The sequence below is a fragment of the Lemur catta genome, chromosome 15 (assembly GCF_020740605.2).
Source record: "Lemur catta isolate mLemCat1 chromosome 15, mLemCat1.pri, whole genome shotgun sequence".
NCBI classification, from domain to species: domain Eukaryota; kingdom Metazoa; phylum Chordata; class Mammalia; order Primates; family Lemuridae; genus Lemur; species Lemur catta.
The window spans coordinates 54,217,682-54,232,015 of NC_059142.1; the positions used below are offsets into that span (position 1 = coordinate 54,217,682).

General features: G+C 52.6%; 1 protein-coding gene across 2 annotated transcripts; it reads left to right on the forward strand.

Annotated features, from left to right (window-relative positions):
• The first annotated feature begins 76 nt into the window (after positions 1 to 76).
• AFMID (arylformamidase) lies at positions 77 to 14,334 on the forward strand. Of its 2 annotated transcripts, XM_045569566.1 has the most exons (11): positions 106 to 199; positions 1,886 to 1,976; positions 10,288 to 10,392; positions 10,468 to 10,516; positions 11,220 to 11,305; positions 11,392 to 11,464; positions 11,647 to 11,744; positions 11,990 to 12,068; positions 12,152 to 12,287; positions 12,499 to 12,603; positions 13,644 to 14,334. In XM_045569566.1, the coding sequence occupies exons 1-11, from the start codon at positions 140 to 142 to the stop codon at positions 13,674 to 13,676; spliced, it is 915 nt and encodes a 304-aa protein (XP_045425522.1). In that variant the 5' UTR covers positions 106 to 139; the 3' UTR covers positions 13,677 to 14,334. The 2 variants fall into 2 exon arrangements, with proteins under 2 accessions (XP_045425523.1, XP_045425522.1); XM_045569567.1 differs by lacking the exons at positions 12,152 to 12,287; positions 13,644 to 14,334 and having other exon boundaries at positions 77 to 199; positions 12,499 to 12,577.

Here is a 14,334-nt window from a genome sequence, read left to right on the forward strand (position 1 = left end):
CACAGGAGAGGGCGGGTTAACGCGCTAGGACCGGACGGGCTCCGGGAGTGGGCGTGGCCCGAGGCGGGGCCTGGTCTGAGCCCCGCCTCACCCGCCGAGGATAAAGTGCCTGGACGCGCGCCGCTGGCTGGACCGCGTGATGGACGTGCGCGGGGCGGGCCGCGGGCCCGAGGCTCCCTGGAAGAGCATGACTGCAGAGGTAGGCGGGCTGCAGGGAGGGGCGGGGGGCTGGGCCGCGAGCTCCACTCATTGGTGACCTGGGAGCTGATTACTGTCATCGGCTCAGTGATTACATTGGAATTCCAAGAAGGAAACTCAGCAGTCTTCTAGATTACTCCTTGGGGCACGTTGAGCGCCTACTGTGTGCCAGGTCGCCAGTGCTTGAGCACCGTGATCTATTTTGCTTCTCGCCGCAGGCAGATTTTTGTTAGCCCGATTTTAAGGATAGAGAACATGGAAGTCCTGGTTAATATCCACAGGCCCACAGGAGGTTAGAGGCCAAAGTTTCCGATCTTGAGCTGAGCTTATGCAATGTGTTCAGGTCTGTTTTGGAAATGACGCAGAGTACATGGTACGGTACCTGGCACTTGTTTTGATTATCATTCGATTATAATTTCCTAACTAGTGTTCCTGCATTTTAGGCAGTGGTTCTTTTACCAGTCGTGGACACATCTGAAAATCTGGCGAAAGCTATAGATCCTGCCCCCAGAAATCATATTCTGTCTCTCTCCTCTCCCTCTCTCTCCCTCTCTCTCTGTCCCTCTCTGTCCCTCTCTCTCTCTCTCTCTCTCTCTCAAACACACACACACACACACACACACACACACACACACACACTTGCCTATACGATCAGGGGACTCTCAGAAACCGACTGCGTTATCATTATCATAAATAATGGGAATAAAGATGACAGTAGCAGTCACGGAGTAGGTCAGGTGTGGCTGTAAGCATCCTACGGATAATAAACTTCACAGGTATAGATTGTGCAGATCCAAGGACCTCTGACCAAGAGCCCTGTTCAACTGGCCGAGGAGGCAAGCCACACTTGGGTGTTCGCTTCCCTTCTCTGTCCCTTATCTCTGTAACTTTGTGAGGCGGCCATTATGTCCATTCTACCAATAAGGGTACTGAGTCCTAGAGACTACCTAACTTGCCCAGGATAAAACACCAGGAAGTGATGGTGTTTGGCCTCAGGCCTTTCCAGGAGGCCCCCTGTCTTCAGTTTTCCCATGATGTGGGCTTTGAGGCCTTTCTCCCAAACTCTGTTCCTTGTTACTTTCTGCATTAAGGCTGAACATATTGGCCTGACATCCACGGCCCTCCCTCCTCCAGCCTCAGCTTCCCAGTCTTACCAGACTGCTTCAGCATTTGCAAACTGACCTTTGATTCCTTCCCCCTCACTTTTGTGCCTTTGACTGTGCTGGGTCCTCCTGCAGTCAGAATTGCACCCCCTCCAGGAAGATGAGCTCCTTCTTTGCAGTGGCCACCCCAGCCGGCTGGCCTTCTATGGTCCTAGCTGCAGTAGGAGTGGTGCCCACTCGATGGCATTAACTGGACACATTTATGGAACCTTCGCTCCTCTTAAGGCGGTTGGCTGGTTAAAGGCACAGCTGTTGCTGGGGTACCTCTAGACCATGGATGTGAGGGCATCTTTAATGTTGTGTCTGAGGCAGCTAATGGGGCACCCTGCGGGAGGAAGGTGGGGAGCGATTGCCAGGCTAGAGGTTGGAGTGAATTGAAGGAAGCTGAGGGCGTGTTCAGGAGCCTGGGATACTGGGGAGGGGACTTCTAAAGGCAGAGAGGAACATCCAGGCATGTGCAGGGGTGAGGCACACTCTTGTGTTGAGAATGAAGGTCTTACAGAGCCTGTGTCTGTGTCCTACAGGAGTTGGAGAATCAATACTCCCCGAGCAGATGGGTCATCCGACTGGGAGCAGAGGAAGCCTTGAGGACTCACTCACAGATAGGAATCGAGGGTACTAGTGTAACCTCTCTGTGGCCGAGTTGGGTGGCATGGGTGCATGTGGCAGTGGTTCAGAATGCTTTGGGGAGGGAGGAGGTGCTGCACCACCTGAGCCTTGAGGACCGTTTCCCAGCCACCAGGTGCTTTGTAAGCTTCCCCTGCTCATGGGTGGGTGCCCAGGGCCCTTCAATGCAGGGACCAATGGAGCAGGGGAGGCCTGGGTAGAGTCCAGGGCTGGGTTGACCATGCTCGACCTCCCCTCTTACTCAGCCAACCATACCCAGGCCCATGAGGCCATATGCCATGGTTTCATAGGAAGGTAAAGTGGAAAAAGGAAGATTCCCCCTCCACTGCTGATGTGGAATGCTGTTGCCATTTATAAAAAGCAATGAAGCCTTTGTTTTTTTTAATAAAATCAGGGCTTGGGAACCCATAAACTAGTAAAATCTTAAGGAAAATTTTCATCTCTGCCCTGTGTCTGCAGAGTGCTGCACCACGATTTGAACACTTGGGGAAGTGTTTGTGCTGGGTTGGGCAGCAGGCCCCAAGGAAGAAGCGTGGTTATGTACACAGCCAGCCTGTGTTTGCTCAGTCAGGAACACTGGGTGTTGGCGAGTCTGCTGTGCTTCAGCAGGCTGGACCAGGCTTTCAGAGGCAGCTGCCTGGGCTCCTGGGATTAGTGGTTTTCTAAACAGAGATAACACAGGAGGAGGAACAGACTTGTTGGGGATTTCTTCCAGCACATTCCACCATCCCCCTTGTCCCAATAGATAAGGGTTCCTTGCTGTGCCCAACTCTGTGCCAAATACATCTCCATTTGCCTAATAGAGATGGAAGCTCATGTGGTGAAACATACATGATTTTGAAGGAAACCTGTTTGCCGACCTTAATTGTTTTGAGGGATAAAAAAGCTGACCCCATTGAGAAAGGGAGGGCGATGTAAAAAGCAGGAGCTAAGAGTGTGCTGCCTGTGTGCTCAGAAACACTGTTTAGTAATCTCGGTAGGCCGGGGAGTGCTGTGATTTAACCAGCTTTTGCCTGCCTTCCTTTCACTGCAGCCCTGGCAGACAGGGGCTGCTGCAAGGACAACTGGCCCGTTTCACAGATGAAGATTGCAAGCCCGACAGGGCAGGGGTTAGGGTGAGGCAAGTAAAGCACGTGCCAGGTTGGAGCCTGTCTCTGCTTAAAATTTTTATATTTTGTTCATCGTGGATTTTTTGGCATTAATTTTGCTCCTACCCTCCCACGGAATCTGAAGTTATCTTCTTTGAGAATTGCATTTCAGAATGGCCCCAGGTCCTTGAGAAAGACATTCCTAGACTGCAAAACTGGCCAGAGACTTATTTAGCTTTTAAAAATATTTACGTCCCTCTCAAAGAAGCAGAGAAAAGATTTACAATAATAACTTTCCTAAAATAAATGCTCTAAGAAAAGGGAGGGGATATAAATGCCATTCCTTTTTTGTACCAGAGAGAAGCAAATCTTTTTCTTATTTTTGATTTGCGTTCATCCTTAAAACGTTGATGTGTTAGCTTGCAGCAGGGGATGTTCTCTTCACTGACTCCCTTCATCCCCCACCAAAGCCTGGCCTCCCTTGGCAGGGACATGGGGGACAGAGTCTAATTGCTGTTGAGTGGACAGACAGCAGGAGGAAGCCAGCAAAGGGTGGTGTTAAGAACTATTTCCTACACCAATAGCTTTTAAATGTGTTTCACCGTGACCTTTACTAAACATACACTTTACAATACACGAAATGCAGTTTATATATTTTTTTGAGATGCAAAAGGACAAACACTGTATGATTCCATTTAAATGAGGCTCCTGGAAGAGTCAGACTTATAAGGACAGGAAGTAGGATGGTTGCCAGGGGCTGCAGGCCAGGAGGAATGGGGAGTTATTGTTGAATGGGGACAGTTTCAGTCTTACAAGACGAAAAAGGTTCTGGAGTTGTTCACACAATAATGCGAATGTGCCTAATGCCACTGAACTGTACACTTAAAAATGGTTAAGATAGTAAATTTTATGTATATTTTACCACAATTTAAAAAGTAGTTTACATGCTATTTTAATACACATGCATACGTTAAAAAGGTTGCACAAAACTCTTCTTGATGGGCGACGCGTTATTTTCTACCGCGTTCTCAGACTATTTGGTGCTCATCACGTTGCTTGGCGAGCTCCGGTTCGCGACACACCGGCAGGTCTGGGCCGCGGGGATGCTGGTGTCGCGCCGCGACCCCTGTCCCGCAGTGGGAAGTGGGGGCTTGGGGCCATTCTAGGGAGGCCCTGGATAAACTGACCCGCTGTCCCCGAACCGCAGGGCGCCCGGGACGGGAGACCCCCGCGGGTCACCGAGATCCGGGAGCCGACGGCCCTGAATGCCCGTGCTCAGGCCCCGCCCCTCCCCGGGACAGCCAATCGCCGGTGTGGTGGGCGTGGCCTCATGATTGACAGACTCGGGTCTCCCCAGACTTTTCCTGCCTTGGCGTGTTGCATCTCTTTAGAAAAACGAAAGGAAGGAAAGGAAGGCGTAGGAAATACAAACCCCATTTTTTTTTTTTTTTACCGTAGTAAAATACTCATAACTTAAGATTTACCATTTTAACCATTTGGAAATTCAGGAGCATTTCGTACATTGACAGCGCTGTGCAGCCGTCGCCACTAGCGAGTTACAGGACATTTTCATCACTCCCAGAGGAAACCCCACGTTCATGCGCGGGCGCTCCCTCTCCCCCCACGATCCCTTTGCTTTCAGTCCCGCGGGTTTGCCTGTCCTGTAAGTGGGACCATGCCATCCTTATGCCGGGGTGGCCTGTGTCTGGCGTCTCTGGCTCGGGGTTTTCGAGGCTCCTCCTTCCTGTGGCACGTGTCAGTGCTTCACTCCTTCCTGTGACCAAGCCGTGTTCCACACTTTGTTCACCCCACGGACACTGGGTCGTTCCCTACTTTGGCTGTTGGGGGCCAGGCCTCTGTCTTCTCGGACCCCTGCCCCTGGTCCCGCAGCCCTTGCCTCCCAGCCTCTGCTGCGCTCCTCCCCTTCTCCCGGAACACTCCGCTTTTCTCACTTTGGTTCTCAGGGATTTGGCTAAGAACTCACTGTGACTTGAGCCCCAGACCTTCCCCTCCGCCCTGAGCTGGCGCCCAGCCTGTCCAGCTTGGCCCCGGGGCCTGGCAGACGCTCAGGCCAAAGGCACTCCCTTCTGCCCGGGGAGAGGTGAGATCCCCGAGGCCTCCTTGCTCAAGGGTGGCTCCGGTCTCTGCCCAGCATCTCCTTCCCAGTCTTCCATGGCCCTACCTGATCCTATCTCTCAGGGCCTGTCGCCCTCACTAAGCACCCAGCTGCGCACAGTAGGGATTCTGGACTATTTTAGTCACCGCTCTATCTCGAACATCTGGAGCAGTGCAGGCCCGTGGCTGATGCTTATGTAAATAATTGTTTCCTAAACGAATTGGGAAACTGGGAGTGATTACCTCTGAAACCAGATGGGGTAATAAACCCTGGGGCTTCAGCCTTCTGTGACCATCTGCCTGGCCTCCCTGGTCCATACTTGGGTTACTCTCAGGGGTTCTGGCCTCCACTTCCCCTAACAGCTCTAACACAATGCTCAGGTCAGGCCCATGGAAACTGCTTCTCAGGACCTGGAGTTTTTATCTGTAAGAATTTGGAGGCTTTGGGTTGTGAATAATAGAAACCCAATTTTTGCTTTAATGAGAAAGGAAGTTTGCCATAAGGTTTATTCTGGGGCTTCTCGTTGAAGCCCTCCTGTGTTCCTGCCCTTGTGTTCAGGGCCCGGGGGGCTAGCAGGAGTCACACTCTGGAGGGAGGCCACAGGTCACCTCATTTCTGTTTCTGCACCCCAGCTGCCCTCCCACCCGCTGCCCGCTGAGCCACCTCCTAGAGAGAGGCGATTTACCTTTCTCAGGGTCAGTAAAGGTTTTTAATATCTGGGGAGATTTATACGTGCTAATGAACTCCTACAGCTGCCTGGTTTAATTGCTATTCAATTTAGAACATAAATTTCATGATCTTTTCTTAGTTTTTAGCACATTAACACAATCTGTTCATATGCTTTGAGAACTCTTGTGTTAATTAAATCACTACCTTCGGGTTACCCTGTTCCTGCGAGAATGTGTGGCTCAGGCACCTTCACGATGTGCCAGGGCAGGGTTGTTGGCAAACCCTCAGGGAGGGCAGTTGGCAATGGCCTCAAAATGACGAATGCATCTACCTTTTGACCCAGAATGCCGCTCCTGAGAGCACTTCCTACAGACGCTTGCTCACGGTGCAGTAATGGATGCACAAGGCTATTCACGGCAGGGTTGCTTGTGATTTCGTGGCCTTGGAGACAGCCCAGACGCCTTCAGCGAAGGATGGGTTGCGAGTCTGCAAGGCGAGGGAACGGCCGTCACCAGACACTAGCTCTCTAGTCTCCAGAACTGTGAGAAAATAGATTTCTGGTCATTAGAGCCACCCAGGCTGTGGTATTTTGTTATGGCAGCCTGAGCTGACTCAGACAGGGCCCGGGAGGGGTTTGAGCACGTTGTAACTCGCTGGCGCTGTGGCTGTAGGGAGTCTAGGTAGAGGCAGGGACAGCCATGGGGAGGGTGGTGGTCCCTGCCTTCCAGGGGACAGGTGAAGGGAGGTCCAGCCAGGGTGGGAAGGAGACTCTGGATTCAGGATAAAAGCCAACAGGACTTCTCGGGGATCAGATGTAGTTTGAGAAAGAGCGGGGTCTTCAGTGACCCCAGGGTGTTTGTCCAGAACAACCAGAGTGGCTGGTTGAATAAATTAACATGCAGCCATGAACAGAGGATCGAGTAACTGGGAAAGAGGAAATAAAGAGAAGCTGTCTGTGCGTCCTCATGCACAGGACACCCTGAGCACAATCAAGCCATTTCCAAGTGGGTACGTTTTAATTGATTAGAGCCACAAGATTCTGTTTAGTGAATCCAGTATGTGATTCTAGTTTCTTCTTACTTACTGTAGAGACCGGGTCTTGCTGTGTGGCCAGGCTGGTCTCCAGCTCCTGGCCTCAGGCGGTTCCCCACCCAGGCCACCCAAGCCCTGAGCCACCACCACACTGACCTGTGATTATACTTTGAAGTGTTTATTAGAACTTAATCCTATTTTGTAACTATGTTTAAAGGTTTAGAGGAATTTCACCTGTGAAAGTCATGAGCTATAATATAATAATTGAGCACTGATTAAAAAATAAGTGAATGCCACTTTCTCTTGAAGAAATAATATGTTTACACGGTTAAAAAATACACAAAAGCGTATCATTGAAGCGTTCCCTGCCCTCTTCATCCGCCCAGCGTCTCCCACCCCTCCAAGGCGGCTGCTGTTGACAAGGACACGCTCCCCTCCCTTTAATCCAGACGGCAGCATGGTAAAGGCATTGCCACCCTGTTTCACTTAGTATTTCTTGGAGACCTGTCCTTATCAGTACACAAAGAGCTCCTTATCGGTTCACTCAGAGCCCCTCTGAAGGCAGGGGCTGCTAACGTGCTTGGTGCTGGCAAAACTGGTTTTGCAACCGCTTTGGTGTCCTGGGAAGGCAGACTCAGGGAAACTTGGCATCTGCCGTCACTTTGACTTCTCCTGGCTTTGGGCAGTGCAGCTGGAGTGCAGACAGCCACCGTGACAGTTCGTGCACGCTGGCGCAAACACCACTTCTGTGAGCTCTCAGTCTGATGCTTACTCCCCTCCTACCATTCACCCCTCTGGAGTTGCAGAATCAATCCCCTACCTGAGGGAAGCATAGTTTTTGGAGGCCCCCGGTGGCCACTGAGGTCGGGGACCCCAAGTTGCAGGTGTCTGCTAGGAGCTGGACTGTGTATCTTGGGGAGATCAACCCAGCACCCCAAGGGTCCCCTGACAGCGCCCCACTTACTAACATCTCTTGGGGATCATTTTATCAGCGTGTCCTTCTTCAGTCCAGGTGGGGGTGGGCTGCAGGGAAGGGGGTGGAAGCCAACATTCTGGTCAGGGGCCCCCCGATGGAGATTTGTCTCAAGAGCCAGAGAGTCTTGTATCTGCCAACACCCCCTGAAGTGGGTGCGGCCTTCCAGAACAATGTTGTGCACTCCGAGAAGAAAAGGGGGGTGGTTATCAGTTTGCTGGGGCTGCCATAACAAAGCACCACAAACTGGGCAGCTTCAGCAACGGAAAGGGATTCTCTCACAGTGCTGGGTTTTTTTAATTTAGTTTTATTTTTTAAAAAATTTTACAGAGTCCTAGAAGTGTTAGAGAATTCTCGTATACTGCTGGAGGCCAAAAGTGCAAAATCAGGTGTTGGCAGGGCGGCGCTCCCTCTTAGGGCGCCAGGGAAGACCTCAACCTCTGAGATCCTGGTAGCTCCTATTCCTGTGTGTGCGTGTGTGTGTGTGTGTGTGTGTGTGTGTGTGTGTGTGTGTCCAAATTTCTTCATTTTATTAGGACACCAGCCATATTAGGTTACGGGTCCACTCTAATGACTATCTTAACTAATTACATCTGCGACAACCCTATCTCTAAATAAGGTCATGTTCTGAGGTACCAGGGTTAGGACAGGAATTTGGGGTGGGAGGCAGACACAGTTCAGTCCATAACTGGTGATGCTGCAGCAACAGACCTTTCCAGATTCTGTGTGTCCCCCACCCCGTGATGAATGTCGCTGTGCCCAGCTGCAGTCTGGGGGAGCAGAGGGAAGTTACTCAGAAAGATGCTGCATCTGCCCCTGACCTGCTGGCTGCCACCCCACACCCAGTCAAATTCAGAATTTTTTTTTTTTTGAGATAGAGTCTGGTTCTGTTGCCCGGCTAGAGTGCAGTGGCGTCAGCCTAGCTCACAGCAACCTCAAACTCCTGGACTCAAACAATCCTCCTGCCTCAGCCTCCCGAGTAGCTGGGACTACAGGTGTGCACCACCATGCCTGGCTAATTTTTTCTATTTTTAGTAATTCCTGGCTAATTATTTCTATTTTTAGTAGAGACGGTGGTCTTGCTCTTGCTCAGGCTGGTCTCGAACTCCCGGCCTCACGTGATCCTCCAGCCTCGGCCTCCCAGAGTGCTAGGATGACAGGCGTGAGCCACCGCGCCTGGCCAGATTGATTCAGAATTTATCTTCAGCTCATGCCATGTGGTATTTGTGGGACCCGTTTTGACACTTTACATAACGAAATACTCCCGTTTTTCCTTTTTGATCAGCACGTTTGCAGTCCTGCTCATGCAGTCCTTGCTGACTGGGAGGTGACGGAGATCTCCTGTTTTCTTTTCTAAAAGCTTTCTGGTCCGGTCTGGAGTGGCTCTCTGTGTGGGCTGAGGTAGGGGTCAAGAACGTTTTCTTTTCATTTGGATATTCAGTTGACCCAGCCTTGCTTACTGAAGTACAGGTTCATTACACAATTTCCTTTTCTTTTTACACAGTTTTCTTTCAAATGCTTACTGTGTATCCAGTCCTGGGTGTACAGAGGTGGGCAAAACAAAGCCCTTGTCCTCGCAGAGTTTGCTCCAGTGATGGTGGGGGACAGGAGTGTCTGTCAAGAACGATGAATGCCCGGATGGAAAGCACAGAGGGAGGGTGCCCCGTACCGTAGTGACGGGGCCGTTCCAGGTCACGTGGGCTGTGTCCAGCGCTGTTGCTCTTACACACAGCATTGCTGCGAGCATCCCTAAAACAAACCCTTGGCAATATTTCTGATTATTTCCTTATAATAAATGCAGATAAGGACTTGGGGGCTTTGTTGCATATTTCCAAGTTGCCCTCCCGAAGAGTTTAGAGTCTACACTGTCTCCGGCCCAGCGTTGGAGGAGCTCATCTGCCTGGGTTTGGTGATGTCGGGGAACATCTGGAGGGCACTTCCGTACTCAAACATGAGCAGCGCTGCTCCCGCCTCCACACCTGTTTCCCTCGCGGCGCCCTCGTCCTTTCTCCCCACCTGGGCCGCAGCCAATGTCCGCATTGCTCTGAGCTCTTCCATTGCGGCACTCATTATATATTCATATTGCTCCATTCTTTGTTGGTTTCAAGTGAGTTTCTATCCTGTTTCCCTAGAAGATCATTTTTCTAAATATTTGGGAACATTCGTGCTTCCTAGAGCGCACAGCACAGCGAAGTGCAGACCATAAGCACGTGGTAACAAGGCGCTGGCAGGTCTCTCCCAGAACCCGGTTCCCTCGGAGACAGACTCCAGGACTGGGGAGTCCTCTTTCCTGGGAGGTGCTCACAGCTGAAGCTGACTTGTCAACCCAAGCTTTCAGCCAAAAGGGCTCTACCCCAGCAGAATCAGAAATTGCCGCCGCTTGAGCTTGTGCTGACAGTGACGTGTCTGTTTCCGAGACAGCCACCAGGAGGGCCCGGGCCACCGGGAGGAGCCTGCTGCACGTCCCCTACGGAGATGCCAAAGGGGAGACACTGGACATCTACCTTCCCCACGAGGCACCTGAAGGTCAGCGCAGGGGCTGGGGGTTCTGCCGCAGGGCTCGGGGGCCAGCCCCACCCACGCACCCCCTTGGTTTTACAGCCTTGCCTATCTTCGTGTTTGTCCACGGAGGATACTGGCAGTGTGGAAGGTGAGTGGGGCATTCGGATCCTGGAGCAAAAAGGAGATTGTTCTTTCCCAGCTGGGTTGGTCTCCTGCAGCCGCTGCAACAAACTGCGACACGACACACTGGCAGCTTCAACAGAAGCGTGTCCTCCCACATCCTGGAGGCCAGATGCCAGACACCAAGGGGTGGGCAGGGCCGGGCGCCCTCCGAAGGTCTCAGCAGGGCCCTTCCTGCCTCCCTGAGCTTCCGCTGGCCCAGGTGCTCGCTGGCCTGCGGCTGCAACCCTGCAGTCTGCTCCATCCACAGCTGCCCTCTGAGTTTCTGTGCCTGAAATCCCCCTTCTTTTTTCTTACAAGGACACCAGTCGTTGGATTCAGGGCCCACCCTAATCCAGGATGATCTCACCTCAAGATTCTTAATGCCGTCTGCAAAGACCCTATTTCCAAACACAGTCACATTCATAAGTTCTGGGGGTTGAGACTTGGACTTGTCTTTTTGGGGGACACAATTCAACCCAGTCCCCACAGTGAGAAGCACGTCCAGCCCACTGTCCAGTCAAGGGAAAAGCCAGAGTGACCGAGCAGAGTTCTCCCAGGACGTGCGCTTGCAGTGAGAGAGGCCACACTCTGCATGGCCGAACGTCGGGCATGTGGCGTGCCCAGGACACGGGGAAGAAGCACAGTGGTCAAGCTGCCTCCAGCTGTCCCATCTCTGTCTCTTTCTGCAGTAAAGACGAATCTGCCTTCATGGTGGAGCCCCTGACAGCACAAGGAGTGGCCGTGGTGACAGTGGCTTATGATATTGCCCCCAGAGGTAACAGGGGTGGTTGCTGAAGGTCCGAGGGCAGGTGGGCTTTGATGCGGAGGGAGCCCCCAACCTGGCTCGTGCTCTCTGTGCAGGCAACCTGGACCGGATGGTAGACCAGGTGGCGCGGAGCACCGCCTTTGTGCAGAAGCGGTACCCGTGCAATGAGTGGGTGTTGCTGCATGTTTCCTGCTTGCTGGACCATGCTGGGTGGGAGGACCATGCCCACTGGACGCAGCCACACTGCCCCACTGGCCTGTGAAGCAGAAGGCAAAGTGGGACCTCTCGGTACTAGCCTGACACTTTGGGGAAACTTAATGCAAATGCAGCTGTTTGCTGACCCATTGCAGGGGAATTTACCTGTGTGGACACTCAGCAGGGGCCCAGCTGGCCGCCATGATGCTCCTGGCCGACTGGACCAAGCTTGGAGTCACGCCCAACCTCAAAGGTTCCCACGGGGACTGCAGCCTGGCTGGGCGGCCTTCACCCTCCAGACGGGCCTGAGGGTTTGGACCAGTTGTTCCAAATCCCCACAGCTGGGAGTAGCTTGACCATGAGGGTTTTGAGCCCTGCGAGCAGGGCCTTCTCTGCTTCCTCTTGCCCCTCTCCAGGTTTGCCCCTCTGGCCTGGAGGGTGGGCTGCCTGTCTCGCTCCACCTGAGCCTGGCCATGGGACTGTTCTTCCCCTTCCCAGGCTTTTTCCTGGTGAGTGGGGTCTACGACCTGGAGCCCATCCTGTGCACCTCGCAGAACGCCCCTCTCCACTTGACACTGTGAGTCCCCCACCCACCCCAGCCCCAGCTCACCTGGAGCCTGGCTGCTCCCCTGCCCTGACTCCTACCACCCCTCACACCAGAGAGGATGCTCAGAGGAACAGCCCCCAGCTGTTGACGGCCCTGACGCAGCCGTCGGATCCCACCTGCCATGTGCTGGTGATCGTGGGCCAGCACGACTCCCCCGAATTCCAGCGACAGTCCAGGGAGTTTTATCAGGTACTCCCAGCACCCAGTTTGCAGCTGGAGGTCAAGGGTCATGTGATCTTCTCATTAACTTCTTGCCTTCACCCAAGTGGACCCGAAGACTATCAGTCGTTCATTCAACAAATACTTACTGAGCTCCTGAGCAGGCCGGGCCTGGTGAGGAGGGCCCCAGCCTCCCCTCCTGCAGCCTCACCCTTCCCCTTCCCACGTTTCTCCTGCCCAGACCCTGCGCCGAGGGGGGTGGAAAGCCTCGTTTGAAGAGCTCCGCAATGTGGATCACTTTGAAATCATTGAGAATCTGACCCAGAAGGACGACGTGCTCACGCAGGTGGGGCCTTGTCCCTTCCCAGCCGCCCAGCAGCCCCCCTCACGGTGGACAGTGGGGCTCCCGTCCCAGTCCTTAGACACAAGCAGGGATGGTGGGCAGCGCTGCACAAAGGGGCCAGCCCATGGTACTTTGGCATCCAGCAGGCTGGGGGACCCCTGGGTGCTGATGCCGGGGTTGAATGCTGCACTTGCTTCCTACACACTTCACCTCCCTCTGGAGCAGCCCCGGCTGATCTGTGGGGGGTCTGGTCCTGGGCACACGGGGGATCTGCACGTGGCTACCTGGGGCGGGGAGACAGGTGGAGAAAGTGTTGGCCTGTCCGTGTCTAGGAATAAAAGCAAAGGCCCGATGAGTGCGGTGGCCTGTAATCCTAGCACTGTGGGAGACCGAGGTGGGAGGATCACTTGAGCCCAGGAGTTTGAGGTTGCTGTGTGAGCTAGGCTGACACCACTGTCCTCCAGCCAGGATGACAGAACAAGACTCTGCCTCAAAAAAAAAAAAAAAGAAAGAAAAGAAAAGAAAAATGAGTGCCCTGAGCTCCCCGGGGTTCTGCTGTTGGGAGCCTGAATTTGCCCAACATGTCTGGGGCTCAGTGTGGCAAAGTGCATCCAAACCCACTGACCCAGTAATTCTACCCCTTGGAATGGCACTTGGGTGTTGTCAATGAGACACTCAAGGACATTCTTTGTTAATGTTTAGAACTTGGAAACAACCTAAGTATCCAGGAAGACTGAATTATGATATAATCAGGCAACAAGATCACATTTGTGAAAGCTACTTAGGATATGAGAAACTGGTTCAGAGCAGATGTTGTGAGAGCGAAAACCCGAGAAACAACTGATCTAGTGTATTCCTGGTTTCATACTACGTAAGCAGCTAGGCCGGTGGAGGTACATGTGTGCATATGAAAAAACATTTATCCGTGGTATTAAAAATCCACATAAGAAAGGAACGAGCCTAAGAAAGACACCCCATTTCTTTAATTCCTGGGGAGAGCAGCTCCAATTCTGAGGCTTTTGTGTTGTCTCTTCCTGCTGCAGATTATATTGAAAACAATCTTTCAGAAGTTCTGACAACACCCGGGCCCCGGCCCGAGTGCACCCCAACTCCGGGTACCCACTCAAGCGGCCTTCAGAGCGAAGCCGGCTTCTCACGGCGCCCAGGATGGCGGCGGGGGGGGGGGGCGCTCCCCAGCAGGAGCTCCTTCTTCCCACTTCTGTGGACACTTGTGACAGTCTCCATGTCCTCCCTCCTCTTGGCCTGGATCCTGCTCTGGGGAAGGTCCACAGGTCACGCCCAGAGCTGCCTCTCTGACACGGCATGTCAAAAATGACTTAGCCCCAGCTTGCCACCTGTTTTTGTATGACCGTTAGGTTAAGAATGGTTTTACATTTTTAGAGTGTTCAGAAAGAACCAAAAATTTCATAACATGTAAAAATTATGTAAAACTCAAATTTCAGCATGCATAAAGTTGTATTAGAACTGTGAACTAAAATAAAATCTTAAGGCCCCCCCCCACCCCCACCAACCAGTGACTGAATGGACCCCCCTCCTGGCCAAGGGGCTATCCTAAAACTAAATTGCCAGCCTCATCATGGCCCCTCCCTTCCTGGGGACATCCTTTGTAACCCATTAACAGGCCTAAGGCTATGCAAGACACACCTGCAGGTCCTCAATTTACACAACAAATGTATGTCCAGTGGCTTGTCTCCGATTTACAGACTTACTTTA